The sequence below is a fragment of the Phocoena sinus genome, chromosome 6, assembly GCF_008692025.1.
Source record: "Phocoena sinus isolate mPhoSin1 chromosome 6, mPhoSin1.pri, whole genome shotgun sequence".
NCBI classification, from domain to species: domain Eukaryota; kingdom Metazoa; phylum Chordata; class Mammalia; order Artiodactyla; family Phocoenidae; genus Phocoena; species Phocoena sinus.
This window is the reverse complement of record NC_045768.1, coordinates 108,332,007-108,352,459: the sequence shown is the minus strand read 5'-3', so window position 1 is coordinate 108,352,459 and position 20,453 is coordinate 108,332,007. Positions and strand designations below refer to the sequence as shown.

Sequence of the window (20,453 nt, the reverse complement as noted above, 5' to 3'; positions counted from 1 at the left end):
GCGCCACCAGGGAAGCCCCCGCTTCTTCACTGTACAAGCATCCTTCTCACATCCTAGCACCTGCTCTTCCTTTTCCTGTCGCGAGCCTTCCTAGACTAACCCGATGCTTCCATGGGTTTATTCGGCAATTTATCACATTGATCTTCAATTGCCTGTTCGTATCCTTGTCTTGGAGTGTCATTTACATCTCTTGGTATGACTTCATTCTTTTCTTCCAAACTATATTTTGTTCCTAAACCAAGTTATAAACACATGGAGATCAGGGTATATTTTATACCTTGTTTATTGGGTTAGTTTTATTTTCTTTCTCTTTTTTTCACTCTAGTCTCAGAACTCTGAGGCCAAGCAGACATTTACAAATTCCATATAAAGATGTGGAGTTTCTCCACACTGGGGGCCTCACAGCGCCCAGCTCTCAGCCCTTCTTTCTCCCACCTGAAGCGCAGCAGCTGAATCCCAGCGCTCCTGGACCGTTTTTGATGACAAAGGCCTAGTAGTTCAACCCGTCCTTTTACAACTTTCACAAACTTGGCAGACATCTCAGGAAAAGTGTGAAGCTGCTACAGAAAAGCAATCTTATAGAACAAGTTCAGAAGAGATAGTACTACCAACTCTTAGATTAATACTGCTTATACCTTCGTGGAGGCAAATAGTATGCAGTGTTGGGGACTTGCTAAGCTTTTACACCGTCTCTCTTCCTGTTTTTTATTTTTAATAGAGGTAAAATACACAAAACATAAAATTACCATTTAACTGTTTTAAGTGTACAATTCAGTAGTGTTAAGTATTTTCATATTGTTGTACAGCCCATCTCCAGAACTCTTTCCACCTTGCTAAACTGAAACTCTGTGCCCATTAAATAACTACTCCCCTCTCCCCTCAGCCCCTGGCAACCACCATTCTGTCTCTATGACTCTGACTACTCTAGGTCCCTCCTGTAAGTGGAATCATGCACAGTGTTTTGGCTTATTTCACTCAGCATAATATTCTCAAGATTCATCCGTGCTGTAGCCTGTGTCAGAATCCCCACATTGTACATATACACACCATGTTCTGTGTATCCACTCATCTGTCTATGGACACCTGGGTTGCTTCCACCTTTTGGCCACTGTGTCTCTCCTTTTTAAATCAATTATTTATTCATCTTTACAAAAAAAAACCAAACAAACAAAAGCTAAAAATCAGGAGCGAATGCAGAGCTGTGCACTGAGCAGCCAAATAAATCAGTGAGATCTCGACCACTATGGCTCCGGTTTGCTGGCCCAGCTGGGGAGATTCCTCATGGCAGGGTCTTCCTACGGCTCTGTCTTCCAGAAAGAAACTCAGAGGTAGCAGCAACTTCAGAAAAGCCAAGACAAAAGGGAAATCCTGTGGCGGCAAGATCCCGAGGGAAGGAAGTTCAGGCACATGTGCGGTGGCCTCAGCACACACAATTCCCTGAATTCCCACGATGATGTTAACCAAGTGGTGCTGGGCTTGGACCCCAGGGAAGACCTCACTGAAGCAGCTCAAGGCGGAAGGGGTTCTCATTTACTGTCAGACTCCCAGCGACAGACCCCAGCCGGGCCTCCTCAGGACACATACCCCCCCACAGACGCACCACACAACCCTTCTTCCTTTCTAAGTGGTTTCTTCGTTTTTTCCCTTTTGTTCAGCTGTCGCTGGAGGCAGACAACTGACTCCACCTTCCTCGGAAGGATTTAAAAAACATTCCAAAGCTATGACAAAAGTCACTCTTCAGGTGTCTACAAGCCCCATTAGCCTTATGGACATGTGCCCCGCCCCGTATGTAGAAGAAATTACAGACATTAAGTTGGATATGGGGTCTATGTCCCTAAATGTAGACTAATACTGAGAAAGAAGGCCACTTTGAACAAATACAAAACCCTCATTTAATTCCACCTGGCAACCTAACCTTTCATTAGTGGAGCCAAAAAATCCTGTTTGAAATAATATCTGTTTAATGATAACAGTGAACATTTACTAACAGGTGACCAGTGACTAACACTTAAGGATGCTTACCGCATGTCAGGTACTATGCATTATGAACATTATTCCTATTACTCACCATGACCCTACGAAGTGGCTTCTATTCAATTTTACGGACGTGAAAAGCGGGGAACATTACAATGGGTAATAAAGCTGGAATTTTAAATCGGATGTCTGACTCCAGACTCGCTCCCTCCACCACAAGCCTCTTCCGTCGCCCCGTCATCAGCTGCCAAACAGTAAAAAGATGGACGTCCCAACAAGAAATATAAGCAAGAGTTGTGACTATGATGAAAACCAGCCCAGCTAACGGGCTCTGCCTTCACCGAGAACAGCTGGTCAGATGGTGCGCTCGGCCAGCTCTCCCTGGCCCGGCAGATCCGTCCTCCTGGTCCTTCTCCACCGCCCCCGCCCCCCGCCCCTTCTGCTTTGTCTTGGGAAAAGGGTCCCCTTTATTAATGCTATTCCTGGAGATGTGTTTACACAGGGCAGGAAACTTAATATCAACATTCCCTGAAGGAGAGTGTCTTGTCACTTCTGTGAAGCACTTCAGGCAGGCAGAGACCAGCCTCCCGAATCAACAGGCACTTATGCCCTTTAAACAGAGTCTGACGGGAGAGTTTGTTTCTACAGAGAATCTTTGAGTTCCTGAGCCCGTTTGTTATGATGAGTTTGAGAGGCGGTTACCCGTATACACAAAACTCTCCCTGGTGCCTTAAGAGGCTCTCTAAGAAGGATCTCAAGGAATCTATTCACAGAGAGGAGGAGGGAAAAGAGTGGATTCGGGCACTCAATGGGTTGGAAAGGACAAACTTGATGAGGGAAATTCTGCAAGTCTCCATACACTGGCAGGGGGAGACGGGCTCCAGGGCCAGAATTCTGATAGGATGTGAAGGCTTGGTGGCGGGGGCGGGGGGGACTTAGGAAGCCCAAGGGGGCACCATCAGGGCTCAGCAGAGCATCACAGGATCAAAGAATGAGCTCAGGTGGGTTTTGCGAGGTGAAAATGGAGGGCACGTAACTGTCGATTTTTTCAGCTTCCTTTCTTAGCTCCTCTTGTCAGGCATCTCTTACCTGTTACCCCTCCCACCTCTGCTGGAGGCCAGCACTGCCCCCCCAGCCCCCCGTCACTGTCCCCACGACCCTGGGGGCTCTATCCTGGTCTCATGGCTTCAAACAGAGTGATGATCCCAGACTCCAGCCCCGGCTACCTGCCTCCTGGACATCCCACCTGCCTGTCCCTCCCCCATGCCTCTGGCCCACCATGTCCAATACGTTGTCCCACCCCTAGGTGCCCTGTTTCCTTGCTGTTACCTTTGAGGACACATCACTAGAGTTTTCTCTGCTCTCCCCTCTCCCGCCACCTCCTAGGTTTGGGCTGCCTGAGCATGATTCTAACAGCTCTTCAATATCCTCCCCTCCCCACACCCCAGTCCCACCAGATCCCTCTCCCTGTAAAACTGATCATGATGGGGCCATGCTTGTCCCTGGACCCCTCCCCCTCAGGTTCCTTCTACAAGGATGGTTCCCTCCTCCCAGCCAGTCTTGGTGGACCCAGACTGCAGGTATGAATATATGAGCCGGAGGGGCCATATACTTTGTGATGAATTCCTGATTTTATCTTTTCAGATAATGAACGTTTACTTAGTATTTACCATGTAATCGTATCATGGACTCCAAACTGAGTGACGTATAATTCTTGCCCTGGAAACACTTTCAATCTAGAACTATAATCCAAATAAAATGACAGCACCATGGAAACGGTGAGAACGCTGGCTGTGTACGATTCTCGGGGATTCTGCCTGTAGGTGAGTCAAAGGCTGCCTGGAGAGACGAGCCCACCCCAGCTCTCTTGCATTCACGACAAGATCCACCTCTGCTCCCTCTTGGCTACCAAGAGGCAGTGTGAACCTGATTTCTTTGATTCTTCCTTGTTTGCTTCTGGTTCTTCCACAGGCAGGTGAGTGAGAAGAAGAGACCACAGTTGTGTGCATGAAAAAGCCATTGTGGAATTACTAGGGTAGAAGGAAAAATGAGACCATCAGACACCAGGTGGCTTGCCAAGGCGCTTCTTCCCCACGACAGACAGCAGGCAGCCTGGCCTCTGGAGTTCAGAGCTGAGCTCAGAAGCTCCCACCATCTTGGCCTTGCCATCAAAGGCCAAGACTCTCCAAGCTAAGCAGTAAAACCCAGGGATTCTCTGGAATACAGTAGAATTTGCCCTTCTCTCCACAGGAAAGTAGTCAAATAAGAGCCTGCCAGCTCTCCTTGGTGGCCTCGCTTAGAAGGGCCAGGTATTTTCCGGGCTGTCCCAGCAGTCGGAGGCTACCAGGCAAAGGGGGAAGTGATGCCTCTGATTCCCCAGGCCTTAAATGGGAACGTGCGGGTGAGAAATTCTACCTAACAGTTTACTCAACTCCCTATTCACAAGTTCCTCCAGACTTTTTCAGTGCAGCAAATCAAGGTACTGGGGGTAAGGAGTGTGTGTTCCTGATGGGGAAGTGGAATCCCAGACAAGGGAAGAAGTGACATTGGCCTGGTCCACACAACAGGTCAGGGATGTGAGGCCTCAAATCCAGGATTCCTACCTCGATCCAGTATCCCCTTTGCTACCGTGTATCCCCTCTTTCTCACCCCCACTCCCACCGGGAGATTATCAGCTAAGTGGAAGGGCGGCATGGTGGAAGAACAGTTCAGATTCCCAGAGAAGGGAAGCAAACTCAGATGCCACCTCTGGGCCAGCGACTGGGGGATGACCACCCCCAGCCCGTGTAAACTGGGGGATGAGGGGCGCATGGAAGCTGACACATACCGCTGTCTTCACCCATGCCTTTCCTGCAACAGTCTGGCCTGGTGACGTCTCAGGCCTTTCCTTCCATGTCCTCTGCCATCACTCACTCATTATCCAGGCTAGAGAAAGCCTCTGACAGCCTCTAACTGAACCAGAGGCCTTCTGTCTCCATGCCAGCCTCCCTCCCTCCCTCCCTCTCTCTCTCTCTCTCTCTCTCCCACACACACACACACCTCTGTGTGTATGTATTCCCAATTTATTGCTTCAATTATGTTTGCCTCTATTCATAAAGTCCTAAACTCCTCTACCCGACTTTCAAGGTCCTCCACAACTGGCCCCACTGTGTCAACCCTGCCGGTCCCTAAAGGACAACCAGGCCACTGGAGCACTGGGAAAAGGTCTAAGATGTGGCGGATGACGTGCCAGATGCCCAAGGTGGTCCTCTGGGGTGCAGCGCTGCATCAAGAAGCAGGAGGTAGGGGGAGTTGCCGTAAGCAACCAGCACGTGTAGTTGCAGAGGAGCCCAAAACCAAGAGCTGGAAACACTGGAGGTAAATCCGAAGCCAAAAGGCAAGGAATGACCAAAACAGACAGAACAAGTTTCAGTAACCGAGGGTCAAGCTTAGCGTTGGTACTGGTTTCCTCAGACTCTTACGGATGTTACGGCATAAAGCAAACGAGGAATTATGTTGGGGTTTTTGAGGATGAAGATTCTTGGTGTGGATGAGAAGATTTAAAGATGTAAAATGGTGCAGTCACCATGGAAAACGGCATGGTGGTACCTCCAAACCACACGATCCAGCAACTCCACTTCTGGGTATATTCCCAGAAGAAATGAAAGCAGGGACTCGAGTAGATATTGGTACAAACAGCACGATTCACAACAGCCAAAAGGCAGAAGCCACCCAAGCGTCCGTGAACAGATGACTGGATAAACAAAATGTGTTCTATCCGTACAACGGAATAGTATTCAGTCTTTAAAAGGAAGGAGATTCTGACACAGGCCACAACATGGATGAACCCTGCGGACAGATGCTAAGTGAAATAATCCAGACACAAAAGGACAAACACTGTATGATTCCACTTACATGAGGTAACTGGAATAGTCAAATTCCTAGAGACAGAAAAGAGAATGGTGGCTGCCAGAGGCTGAGAGGAGGAAATGGATACAGAGCTTCACTGCAGGGGGGAGACGAAAAAGTTCTGGAGACAGATGGTGGTGATGGATGCACAAAAATGTACATGCACTTAATGCCAACTGAAGTGATACTGAAAAAATTGTTAAAATGGTCAATTTTATGTTGTGTATATTTTACAACAGTTAAAAAAAAAGGATGCATAAAGGGAAGTGAAAGTCTTTCAGTCCTAAATTTGAATTGGAAGTATTAGCATCCACACATGATGTATTTTATCTTATCTTCAGGTGGACGGGGGAAGTATTTCCTAACTCTCTATACGGAATGACTAACCCAACAGCAAAAAGCACAACTAGAAGAGCCAACTCTAAGAGTGGTGTCCAAATACCATTTCTCACTAAAAGGAGTCTGGGTTTCCTGGAGAGATAGCCAAACCCAGGTCTGGGAGGAGAAAATGTATAAGAGCTTGGAACATTTTGTCGTATGGAAAGCAGGAAAGGATCAAACCAAGATTTTGTCAAAAGAACTCAGGAGACAATTTGGACAAGTTTCCACTGGCAAAAGATGGGACAATGTGAACATCAATCAGGATAATAAGGACATGGGATAAAACACATCATATCTGTTTAAATCCATGAGTTCTTAATGATACTAAAAAGTTTTTATTTCACTGGTAATCTCGGAAGGATGCTAGGGAACTAATTCATTATTTTGAACACTGAAAAGTAAAGTGAAAGAAGCAAGCATTTATCCTGCCTTTCCTATACAAACTGTAACTCAGGGTAACCAAATATTTGATAAACTAAAAAAAAAATTTTTTTTACTGTTATAGACGTGTATCAGCTAATAAATGAAGAAGGAGTGAGAGCGTTAGAATGCGACCGTTTGCAACCCCTGATGAAATAACAGGTCTAGGCAATGACCGTCCATGGCTGCTGAACATTACCTAGCCTATTTTTCCAATCACAGATTTACACGAAAAACAGGGGACAGAGGAACATGTTAAATGAGGGGAATGCAATCAACAAAATCCAGGCTGTGGGAAACCTACAGGAAAAGCCTAGTTTCTTTAGCAAACATTGCAGGAAAAAGAAGAGAGAGTAAAAGGGGAACTATAGGTTAAAAGAAACTTAAGAGACATCAACAGAGGCAACGTATGGACCTTATTTAGATCCCAATTTGAACAAACTGTTAAAGAAAATTAGACAAATGGGAAATTTGAATACTGATTCGATATTTAATGATATTAAGGAGTGGTGGTTAACTGTATCAGAGTGATACTGGTCCTGGGGCTGTATTTTTTTTTTAAGTATCCTTATATCTTTTAGAGATACAGACAGAAGTATTTAGAGATAAAATGATAAGTTGTCTGGAACTTCCTTCAAAATAACCTAGTGTAGGGGAATGCGGGGCGGCGGGGTGGGGGGGAGCGGATACAGATGAAATACAGCTGGCTGAGAGTTGACATTTGTTGAAGCTGGGGGATGAGTAGACACTCTCTACTTTTGCATATGATTGAAATTTAACATATTCTTAAAAACTTGTTTAAAAGGCAGGAATTGAACTTAAAGTCTTCATCTTCACCTCTAACCCTCCTGGGAGGGAGGTGCTGTGGCATCTGGCTTTGCACACCTGCATAAACAGTATTTTCCCCTGTAATTATCTGTATTTCTATTCAGGCCACTCCTGGCCCTTTACATCTCACCTTTACGGGCAGAATCACTGAGAAGAAGAGGGTGGGACCCCACCTCTGAGGTCAGATCAGCCACGGCCCCATCCTTTCCAGGGCAGGGATCTGGTTTGGGAACTAGAATCAGCCTGGATTTCTGCCCCTTCTTCTACCTCAGCCTGGACACAAGCCGCCCAGCCTCACTGTGCCCTACTGCTAACGCACCCACAGACACACAGCCCCTCCACAGCATCTTCACAGCGAGCCTCTTCCTTTCCATCAGACATCTTTCTCTAAGTGGGAACGGGTGCAGAAATGCAGAGGGAAGGCGGTCATTACCTTGCAGGAGCGAGGCAAAAGCAAAACAAACAAGAGCCACTATTTTTAGCCTTTCTACACTATAACCAAAACGACATATCCAAAATGCTACTTGAATCCTGCCCCTCCACTGTCTAAGTCTTCTCTTCCCCAGGCCAAGTCCGAACTCTCCAGATGCCTCTGCCTGCTGCATGGCCCCCTCACCCCACCCCCCGACACTGCAGAAGCGCCAACTCAAGAGATGTCCTCAGCTTTCATCGTTTCAGACTCCCTATAGGAGTCCACTCCTCCAGGAAGCCTGGTCTCTGTCGGTTTGGCATCCTGGACTCGCGTGGAACCCAGATTTGCCCCTCTATAGCCCTCCATATACTCAGACTCTCACTTTTTTTTTTACCTCCCCTGCCAGACTGTAGGCTCCTGGGATGCAGAGACCACCTGGTTCGTTTTCGATCTCCAAAGCCTAACAAGTGCCCAGCTCACAGGAAGCAGGTAAAAAATATTTTTTGGCTTCTTGGCCGATGAGGCAAATGGTGTGTCTGGTACTGGTGTTTGTAACAGAGCTCTACCCTCTGCAGATCTCCGCGGCCTGCGGGGACCTTAGGCACTGAATGGGTTTAGTGAATAACAGAAAAACAAAACCAAAGGAACCACAAACTGAGACCAATTCTGAGGTCACTTAACCCATGGTTTCCCACCGTTGTTTTTACATTTTAGTAGTTAAGTATTTTATAAGAAAAAATAAAATTAGCCCATCCAACTTGAAATTTCACAGATACTACTGCTTAAAATGAGGCAGGTAGCCATGGAAACCTGCTCTACACAGACTGCATGAAGTCAGGTGGATGCCAGGTAAGCTCAGGAAGGTGCCATGTTACTATGGTAGCTTTGCTGTAACAGCCAGCATGAACTATTGTCATGGGCACTGCCATCAGACCCTGGATTGATTTGATTTTCTTTCTCCTTCCTTCCTTCCTTCCTTCCTTCCTCCCTCCCTCCCTCCCTCTCTCTCTCTCTCTCTCTCTCTCTTTCTCTCTTTCTTTCTTTCCTTCCTTCCTTCCTTCCACTGTGGGCCTTAAGGAATCTTAGTTCCCCGACCAGGGATTGAACCTGGGCCCACGGCAGTGAAAGCGTGGGGTCCTAAACACTGGACCGCCAGGGAATTCCCAGACCCTGGATTTTAAATACCCCTTCTCACTATTTCTGTGCCTGGCCTGATTTCTTAACCTTGAGTGCAGATACTCAAGCTCAGAGGGGCTTCATAAGTTGTCCAAAGTCACACAGCAGGAAGATTAGAGCAGGGGACAGGATCTTGGGCTGGACTGATACACTTTCACCTCACTGACCTCCCCTTCTAAAAAGTGGGTTGAAAGCTACTTGCTCACATTTCTCAACAAACCAGAGCCTCACAAATCAACACCTCCTGCAGCTGGTCACCTCACTTCAAGGGGGCAACCACTTAAAACTTATAAATATGCTCTAGCCTTAAAACGGCTAAACATAACATACTATAAGATTGAAAAGCTATGCTTTTATACACAACGCTCCCATTTGATTGGCTATTTATTATTGGCAGCTCTTTCAGTCAATTTCCCAGTTTTGCTCTATTTAAGAGACCAGTCTTTAGGAGCCAGTCTGGGTCACCAATCTTATGAAAACTTTCTTCAGTGCTGAAATAACTAAACAGTAACTTTTATGACTGTTTAAATATATAGATATACACATGCCTGTATATGTATGGTAACTAAGAAGCCAAGGATTAATGTCTAACAGTGGTTATCTTTGGATGGTAAGATTACAAATTCTGTGCATTGGTTTATATGAGTTTTTCATTTCTCCATAGTAAATATACCTGAGTTTAATAAAAGAAAAATACTTAAGTTTTGCTGATACTATTTGAAAAAAAAAAACTGTTTGTTTTTCTGAAGCCATCTTTGACGTGGAATACGTTCTCTTTTTTCAAATAAGCAGTATTTTCCTATTAAGTGTACACTGTGAGAACCACGGGTCAAGTTAAGTTCTCTCTATATGCTAGCGAAAGGTTTTATTTGTTGTTTGTTTTCCCCCGCCTACTCAATTTTGATGGGTAACCTGTATTATTGCCTCTCTTTGCCTAGTTTGATTTATGATCCTGGAAGTCAGGTCATTCTCTGCTAGGTCAAAGAAAGAAAGAGAAAAAAAAAAAAAGGTTTCCCCACCTAATACCTGATAAAATATCTGAAAAGGTCATTGCAGACCTTGACAGAAACACATACAATTTCAACCCAATCTGATAAAACAGCAACTAGAAAACTTTTATCAGAAGAAAATGTAACTTGCCATTTCCCAGCTCAGTTGACTGAACTTGTTTTTATCTGAAATGACAGACATCATAAGATAGGAAAAGCTGCAGATAAGAAGCCAAATTGAGTTGTCTTGAATCAGATCCGATTGTCTGCCTGGGTTCAAACTCCCACACCTGCTCTGAATGTGTCAATGAGAGTCTCTTGGCATGGTCCCGGAGGGGTTTGGAAACATTGCAAAAGTGGTGAACTTTGAGACTCCAGCGTTTATTCTGCGATTATAATTAACCTGCTCACCAGTTGCTATCGATCAGTACTGAATGGAGCTGATAAAGTTTGACTGGATTTCTAGAAGTAGAAATGGAGACTTAAACTAGGAAGGAAAAAAGGAAGATTAAAAAATTACTTTAAGGATTTAATTCAGTTTTAAGCAGCAAAACTGGATCTGTGACTGACGAATCGCAAAGCCTGCGGCTTAATGATCCTCAAAATTTCCCACCATATTCTGGTGGTAACTCCTTGATGTCTCATCCTCCAAAAGAAAGTTCATCTATGATGATTCAACACAGAGTGAAAGACATCCTCACATTCATTCCATTTGCAGAGGGTGAACCACATGGCATGGCTTACCTGTCTGGATTATATTCCTCCTTTGGCAAAAAAAAAAAGATATTTAAAGACATGAAGGCAATTTGGGGGCTCCTGCAAAGTACTGAAGGCCAGAAAACCAAATTCCCTTCATTCAGATAAGAGGCTTAAATATCCTGGCTCAGTTCTGATTACAGAGTAGCAATAGATAAAACCCTAGGCCCCCTGCCAGAAACGAGAAAGCTTCCACTCATGGCTTCTGTGATCAGCTCAGACCAATTCCATGGGCTCTTACCAGCCTTGGGGTTTTATCCACTGTCTTGATCCATGCCCCTATTCTCATCTTCATTAAAAAATATAACCACTGTGATTCCTCTCCTCCTTTCTCAGCTCCGACCTCTGGAGAAAAGGGAATACGGAGAAGACGGTTCTAGTTTCCTTAAGAAAAGGGATTTTTGAGAGAGCCAGACGGCTTAGCTCTTCTTATGCAGCCAACAGTCCCCCCCAGAGTAAGAAGAATCTTCTAGTTTGGAGGGTCTGAATTCTGGGCAATCTCTAATTCTCCGCACACCCAAATCAGGATGCTGAAAGGAAGCTTGTGTGAGGCAGGGATTCCTGGCATTGCAAGTTCTGCAGTATCAGAATGAGATGGAGAGACATTGGTGGGAAACAGGAAAACAGAGAAGAGAAACTACACTGGGGAGAGGGAGCAGGTAGTGAGCAGAGTAACACAAACTCCTGAACTTTACTTGAGTCCTTCAAACACCACGTACCTTCTGGATCTGAAGAGTGGAGCGCCCTTAAGCTTGGCAAATGCAAAGTGTGGCAAACAGGGAAAAAGCATGGTCCTAGAAGTGGGACTTACCTGGGTTCTAAGCCAGGGCTGTTTACTACCAGCAGGAATTGGGGCAGATTAATCATTCTGACCATCAGCTTCCTCTTCTGCAAAATGGAGATCACAATATCTAATTCTCAAGAAGGACTTAAAAGTTCCTGTTACCTGACTGACAACTTCCTCATTGACCCTCGAGAAAGGATCCAACTTACTTGCATATATGCATAGTACACAATACATATATATATATATATATATATACACATAGATATATGTATATATGTGTATATATATATATATATGCATATATGGTAAAAGATATAGGTTCCTGTCCCTAAAAAGCTGAAAGTTGTTAGCTGGTTTCCAAACATGTATGTACGCAAACCTGTAAACTTATTTTGTATAAATTAAAACAGGTCAGAGGTTATTCCTAGTATAACCCCACTCATATTATTTTCCCTTACCTTCTTGAGAAGGAGACAAAAGAGTAGCTCTATAGTAGCCAATAAAACGTTTAAATAATCCTCCCTGGAGTGTGTTACATGAGACCATGTCATGGGCCATAGAAGGTCAATATAACAGAGTGATACTCATTCCCAAGCCATGAGAGAGCCTTATCAACTGCACCTTACGCAGGATTGGAGGTCAAGGAAGTCACCAGCAGATAAATACTTTCTGATGTCAGAAAGGCCCCTTCAAGATCTTAAAACAGCAGCATCCCTGGACCTGCAAGAATTGCCTACTTCTAGAGCAAGGCAATGGGAAAACCTGTGGTCCTTCCTCTTTCTTATGCAAACAGAAGCAGCAACGTTTGCAGCTCTAAATTCAGTACAACTCAAAGGTCTTAAAAGGACAGGTTGAAAAGAATTGGCTAAAAGACTTACCTTGCCTCGGGAGAAGGTAATGTGGTTTTCTAACACAATCCCATCACTGTCCTAGGTTAGTGGTTTTCCATTCTGGCCCCAAAATAACCTGAGGGAGAAGTGCCCACACCAGGAAAGGTCACCAGTGTATGTGCCCACGAGGGGATCTTAGGAAGTCACGTCAGTGGGGTTGGGTTCGGGGAGGGGGGCGACATCTGACAACTGTGGACGGAGATCTGCTCCCAGAAGGCATTACTGAGAGTAGGATAAGGGTTTTCTGACCCCTAGGTAAAGGAATCTCCTGTTGGATAAGCAAAAATCAAAAGCCGAATTCAGTAAATAACAATTTATGTTTTAAAGTACTCTTCCTGTACATCCATAAACTCTAAATATAGAACTCTATTTTTAAAAAAAAGCCGGGAGACTTTCAGGAAGTTAATTCATGAGTACTATGTCTTTTTAAAAATTTAATTGGTTTAATGTTTTTTTAATTGGTAATATAGTCACATGGCTCAAAATTAAAAAGGTTCCATTTGTACACCCACGTCCACAGCAGCACTACTCACAAGTCAAGAGGAGGAAACAACTCAAGTGTCCATGACGGATGAATAAACAAAATGTAGTACACACATACAATGGAACATTATTCAGCATTAAAAGGAAGAAGTCATATCACAGGCTACAACATGGATGAACCTGGAGGACATTATGCTAAGTGAAATTAGGCAGTCACAAAGAGATGAGTGCGGTATGATTTCCACTTACATGAGGGATCTAAAGTAGTCACGTTCATAGAGACAGATCTGAAGTAGTCAGATTGGGCTTCCCTGGTGGTGCAGCGGTTAAGAATCCACCTGCCCGTGCAGGGGACACAGGCTCAAGCCCTGGTCTGGGAAGATCCTACATGCCGCAGAGCAACTAAGCCCGTGCGCCACAACTACTGAGCCTGCACTCTAGAGCCCGTGAGCCACAACTACTGAGTCCACGCACCACAACTACTGAAGCCCGCGCGCCTAGAGCCCGTGCTCCGCTACAAGAGAAGCTACCGCAATGAGAAGCCCGCTCACCGCAACGAAGAGTAGCCCCCGCTCACCACAACTAGAGAAAAGCCTGCGCGCAGCAACGAAGACCCAATGCAGCCAAAAATAAATGAATAAATAAATTTATTTTAAAAAAATAATAAAGTAGTCAGATTCATAGAGACAGAACGGCGGTTACTAAGGGCTGGGGGAGGGTGAAGTTCGGAGTGTTGTTTAATGGGTATAGACTTTCAGTTTTGCAAGACAAAAAAATCCTGAAAATCTGTTTCACAAGAATGTAAACAACAACTTAACACTACTGAACTGTACACTTAAAAACTGTTAAGGTAAAAACAAAACAAAGTAAATCTTAACTTTAACCTCCCTGTATTTTAAATGTATTTTCTTCTTATTTAATGGATTAATAAAGAAGCACAGAAAGGACAATGAAAACTGGTTAAGGTGGTTAAAAATTCAAAAAGTTCCAAGGCACAGATGGTGAAAGTCCTTTTCTCACCCTTTCCCCTCACCTCTCCAGTTATTCCCGACGGGCAACCAATGCTACAGGTTCCTTGTGAATATTTCCAGAGAGAAATTAAATATTTCCAAATGCATATCATCTTTTCTTCTCTTTTTTTACACAAATACAGTGCTACACACACATCCTGCACTTATAAATGTCTTGAAGAGGATACCATACCATTACATAATGAACTTCCTAATTTTTTTATGCTGGCAAGATATCATATTGTTTGTACGTACCATGTGAACACAAACACTCCCCTAATAAGGCGGATATAGATTATTTACAATTTTGGTTGGAATAATTAGTTCCAACGACACAACAGTGCTGCAACTAACATGTACCCATAGAATATATTCTATATTTGTAGAATAAATTCCTAGAAGTTAAATTTCTAGGTCAAGGGTATCAGCTCTGTAATTTGTCAGATAACACAAAGGGCTCTCCATAAAGGCTGTACCAATTTACACTCCCATCCACAGGTATCAGAGTTCCTGTTTCCCCACACCTCGGAGTATGTTTGTTTTCTTAGCTCGTTTAAGTAAAAAAAAAAAAAAAAAATAGGGAGGGATACTGAAGAAAGTGTTATCTAAAGCTGTCTCCTGTGCATCATTTCACCTGAGCGCTTAGAAAGTACCTAACAAATGTGGCTTGACCTTTCAATGGGACACCCCTGGGCAGGTGACAGATCTCACTAGAAGCAGTGACATATCCCTGGCTACACCCCCCTCCCCAGCCACACACACACCTTCCCCATTTAAATGGTTCTCAGGGCAACACCACAGACCAGCCCCAGCTCTGACTGACCTGCTCAGGGTGGTAACGGAAAGTTAAACAACTTTGGTTTCTCAAAGACTGACGAATGATTCTCTAGCCAAACAAGCTACCTACGACGAGTTCATCTCACAAAGTTCCCTACATAAATGCACTGGCTCTGAAAGCAAGTGGCTTAATTGATAAGCAGTTCCCAAAAGATCCAGAAAACACTTCAGAGTCTTCCACCAACCTATACCATGAACAAACTCTTAGAACACCGTGAATGAGACAAAGCTTTCAAAGAAACCATTTGGCTAACACTGAGTGATATACACGCATTTCTTTGTGTTGTTATTTTTTTTTAATCAACCCTTAAAGTGATTCAAAACTGTTGCACTCCTTTGAAATCATAACTGCTTGTTCTTCTATTACACAAAAGAATTGTTATTCCATCATAAACTATATTTTCATAGCTTTTCCAGTAACATCTACCACAATGTTATTTTCTTTAAGGCATAGTCTCATATAATTTCCAGTTTCCTTTTCAGCCTTAAGCATTTACAAGCATTAATTGGTACAAAAATCAACGTTACTGTGGTGTAATGTACACACAATAAAACACTCCTATTTTAATAGTATACATCCATGAATTCTGACAAATGGATATGCCTACGTTAACAACCGTGATCAGGATCTCTAAAAGGAGACAGCTATATCATCCCGCCACAGCTAACTCACAGGCACACCAACGCAGACCCAAGCCCTTGAAATGCAAGAGTCCCCAGAACAGCTCCACTGGCAGATGGCCACATGGTGTCTCCGTAAGCACTTTCGGTGCCCAGGGGTGCATGAATAAGACATAGCCATTCCATTTCAACAGCTACAATCCTGTGTGCAAAAGTGTTCTCCTCAAATGTAATATCTGCTCACCTAGAGCACCACAAAGTTAAAAGGACATAGACTTCTGCCTTTTAGATATTTATACACAGACACTCTCTCCCTCTCTTACCCACCCTGGGACTTCTCCAACGGAAACTGCTCCAGTGGTTTCCCAAGGCTTCAGGAACCCTCTCCCATCTGGCTCACTCCTCCCCAGAGCCCTCCGGTGGGTCTCTTCAGCAGCCGTGGTGTGTGATTTGACCTGGGCAGAGGACTGCAGCAACTCCCTCCTGGATCTCCACTGAAATATTTGCTCAGTGCCCAGCATGTGCCAGGCACTTACACATGGGTGAGACTCTGTACCTGGTCTCAGTAAGGTCACATAATTCCATCAGTGCAGCCTAATTCATGAATTCAATGGTTGTGTCAGGGCTCATATTGAACTTGGAATGAATTAAAGTTTATATACATGGCAGTCAAGGCAGAGTCATTCCTTCCACCCTAAGTCCAGAGCTCTACAGAGGCCCCTGTTTGCTTTTATTACTTTGCTTTTTGCCTTATTCCAATAACCAACAAAAGAACTCTGGCAAGATATGAACTATTGTTAATACTAACGTTTAATACTTCATAGAGAAATGAAGGTGGTCTCTTTTTTCTCCTCTTTGAAATTAAAAACAGTTTCTGTGTGAAGAATGAGGTAAGCTGTGTGGTTTCACCTATGGTGATAAATACATCATTTAAACAAAGCCAAGCTGGGTTCTATTATTTCATGGTACCAGACAGTGTGACAGTAAATGAGGGCATGCATTTTCTTTCTTTCTTTCTTTCTTTTTCTTTCCAAATTGCAGGTACTTTTCCTGACAAACTCTATTTACCCTTCAGCACCAAGTGCAGACGGTACCACTTAGGTGAAGACTTCCAGATTCCTAGACAGAGGGAGGTACCCCTCTGTCTTCTCTCCTCTGCTCTCAGCTCATGGCCATAGTCCATTGCTGGGTCACTCACCTGTCTTCATGCCTGTTTAGGGCGACCAATTATCCCCGTTTGTTGGGGGCCTGTCCTAGGTTTAGCACTCAAAATCTCCAATCCTAAAAAGCCCTCAGTCTTGAGAAAATCAGAAAAATTGGTCACTCTGCCATGATAGTGATTATTTACCCAAATAGCCATCATTTATGTGCCCAAGCCAAGAACTTCACAAATGTTACCTTATTTTTCTAATTTAAAACAACACTAAAAGTAGTTACAACCATCCCGTTATACAGGAAAAGAGAGGAGACTGAGAGAGGTAAGTACCTTGCCCGAGATCACAGGGGCACCCGAAATTGAATCTAGGTTTGCCTTTGTCATACCTCACCCCGTACTGCCATCTTAGGACCCAGTGGCAACTCCCCACAGCAAGCTCTCAATAAACACACGGACTCAGTAATCACTTGTCATCATCCTTCGATCACTCAGCATCAGTTAACATGTCAGTGATGGTCCTCGATAAAGCTACCAGGCATTAACAGGAGGGTCCATGTGATAGGAGGAACATATAAAAAGCACATGTACATATGCTGCTTTTAACTGGCTTTTATGCAAGTGCCACACGCAGAACATGCTGGAGATCTGAATGCCAACAAATTCAACGTGCCTCCTGTCCCCTCACATAGGTAACGTGGAACCATTCACCACCTGCCCACTTAAAACACTTGGCTGCGTACAGAAGAGAAAATCCAACTGCTTGGCCAGACCCCAGGGCTGTCTTCAGGTGGGACTTCCTGAAGTAGTGGGACACAGCACAGCGTGCCAGGAAGACAGGCCACACTTGTCAGCAAGGGGGCCCTCCTTAAAGGTCGGCTTGCCATCTGTTGACACTGGAGCGTGGGAAACACTACTTACTCCAACACCCTCCGGCCTGGTATGGGTTACATTTGAGAATCTAAATACTGTGTGCACTCCCCCACCGTATTATTGTTTTTTACATTGTTGTGGCTGTGACTCTCATGACCACAAAGAATCCCCCCCCCCCATCTTTGGATGTCAGACTTCTCTTTTTGCCCTAACCAAGCACCAAATTCTCAGTCCAGGATCACAAGGGTTAGGAAGCAACCTCCCCACCCCACCCCCAAGTTCGAAGAAGTGAAACTGTGTGGACCATTCCTCCCTATTTTAAAATAGGAGTTCTAGAGGGAGCTCTAGAGAGAACTCAGGAGGGTTCTAAGAACGTGGGGCCTGAGGGGCCCACGCCCAGCATGCCCACCTCGAGCTGCCATTGTATGGAGATGCTGCCGAGCTATCTCTCAAGGTCCTCCCGAGGGTCTCCGGAGCCTGGGGAGGGGCGGGCCTTCCTCTCTGGGGGTGCCGTCTGGCTCCCCCGTGACGGGGAGGGGGAAACTGGGAGCCACAGCTCCAAGACCCGGCGCCACATCCATGGTTAATCAGTTTACCTGAGATGTGTATTTGGGCGGACACCCCTGGGGCTCTTCCCCAGGCCACCCAGGGTCTGAGGATAAATTAAAAGCTCTTCAAAGCCTGGACCCTTCTCGGAGCCAGCCCAAGACTGGAAACCTGGGAGGAACAGACTTTACTCTTCAAAGTGAGAACAAATGCGAAAGGATTTAGCACTTAGTAGGTAGTCAATAAATGTTAACTTTGTTGCTCAAGTCTGGGCTTCCCCTCCCCTACAAGAGTAGTCTCCATCCAAGCCCGATCCCGTCCCTTCCTGAAATTCCACAGGACCAGAGGTCATTTGCATTTTGAACTAGCGTTCCACTTCCTTTCTCTCTCAGCCTGAAGCGCCGAAGCCCTTCCTCGGACTTCATTTTGTTCATCTGTAAATGGGAGCAAGGGGCACACGTTTGATGTCCTTCCCAAGTCTGACATTCAAAGAAGCTATTAAAATTGTGCCCATTACGATTGTAATTTCTAACCCCAGCCCTCGGGACCGGACGAGGCTGAACACTTGGACCTCCGGCAATATAAAGATGCACCTCTGGGCTTCCCGCGTTCCCGGACACCGAGCTGGAGTGCGCTTCCAACGCAGCCCTGGGCACCTATGCCCCGCCGACCAGCACATGGTCACAACACGCTCTGGCCCCGAGGCACCCACCTGGCACTGATCCCAGTTCAATCCATCTCCATTGCTAGGGTCCCTCCTTTGTTCCCGGTGTGAACTCCCCGACAGGAAAATCTTCTGCCACCCCGAGGGATCCTCCAACTGGCCCGCCAAATGGCCCAGAAGATGTTGGGCCCAAGCCATGTAATCAGTTCCCTGCGGAGGACGCTGAGCAACGGCCGAGAGAAGGTGGGAGCAGAAACCCGGTGCTCCCAGCGCTGTGCAGCCGGCTCGCCCGGCGGCCTCCGCAGTCACCTACAGACGGGTGCTGCCCGGGCGCACGTAGACCCAGACACACCCGATGCCCGGGGCCACCCTGCAGTCGTCTCTCCCTTTCAGAAAAGGATCTAGAGGGCAGGCCCGCCCTCACTAAACGGAATCTGGGTTCCGTGGGTATGTGACCTTCACCGCCACTACCGCCCGCCCTGGCCGCCAGGTTCTGTCTCCCAGTTTGCTTTCCTTGGAAAAACTCACGTATCCCCTCTATCCCCTGCCCCCGCCCCCGCATACCTGTGAAAAATTAAATGTCCCAAACAAGGCTCAGAACTACCTCTGTTCCGGCCCCGGACCGCCCGGGGACGCGCGCTCAGCACTCACCGAGATTGGGGTGTCGGGTTGCAGGGTTGGCCCGGCCGGGCAGGCTGTGCAGAACCGGGCTGTCGAAGGGACCGGCGGAGGCCGCGGCGGCCGCGGCCCAGGACGCGCCCACGTCGGCCATGTAGGCGGGGTAGGGGCTGGAGTAGGAGCCCGCGAAGCCGGCTCGCCCATACTGCTCGCGGCCCGCCAGGCCGGCGCCCGCCGCCCCGCCGCCACTGCTGTAGGCCGCGGCTTCCCGGGCCGCAGCGGCGGCGGCGGCGGCGGCCAGGGACCCGGTGGTGCCCGGGAAGGAGAAGCGCGGCGACACTGGCGGCGGGGTGTAGGCGGCTCCCTCGGCTCCCGCCTGGCTCCAGCCCGGGCTGCCCTGCTGGGTCCCGGGCCCTGCGCCCGACGGCGCGGCCCCTGAGCTGCCGCCCGAGGCGGCCCCGGACACGGTGCCCCCGCCTCCACCCTGGAGGTAGGACAGGCCGAGCACGGAGGAGGGCACCCGCGGCGTGGGCACGTAGACCGGCGAGGACGCGGCGCCTGCGCCGTGCATGAAGGCGCCCGGGCCGCCCGCCTCGTAGGGGCCAGGAGGGGGGCCGTGGTTGGCGGCCATGGCCAGGCTCTGGTACATCGCCCCGCGCGCTCGCAGCGTCCGAGTCCTCAGGACAAGGATCAGTGCGGGGAGAGAAAATAAAAATACAAAAATAAAAAGACGAATAATGTACAAGTGAGGGGCTGTCACAAAAATGAAGATCAAAAATCAAAGGTTAAAAAAAAACACACACGAATCCTTCAAAAATATATACGTATTAAATCCAGCATTGAGCCAAAGACTCTAGGCTCTGGTTTACTCAGGAAAATCCCAAACTGAATTTGCGGTTGTTCCCGGAGGTGGTGGAGGAGGGGCCGAATCCACTGCAGGGACTGGAGGTCGCGAAGACGCAGGGTAGCGCCCGGGCGCGGGCAAGGGGCTCCAGCCGGGGTCACGCGGCCTGGCCTGTCGCTGCGCGGCACCGCCGTCTTCAGGACACCCCGGCTTGCGGTGCAGGGTGCGGGAGACTGGCTCCAAGGCCGAGGGCCGGGCTGGCTCCTTTCCTCCGAGATGCAGCCGCGTCTAAAGAGGGAATGA

At 46.8% G+C, this 20,453-nt stretch overlaps 1 protein-coding gene across 2 annotated transcripts in view; it reads right to left on the bottom strand.

The window, feature by feature from the left end:
* The window catches only part of GATA4 (GATA binding protein 4), a 49,176-nt gene extending 29,221 nt beyond the window's left edge, over positions 1 to 19,955 (bottom strand). For both annotated transcript variants that reach the window (XM_032635312.1, XM_032635311.1), the window contains exon 1: positions 19,340 to 19,955. In XM_032635312.1, the coding sequence (XP_032491203.1) occupies positions 19,340 to 19,955 (616 nt within the window). The remainder of the gene's footprint in view (positions 1 to 19,339) is intronic.
* Positions 19,956 to 20,453: the final 498 nt, after the last annotated feature.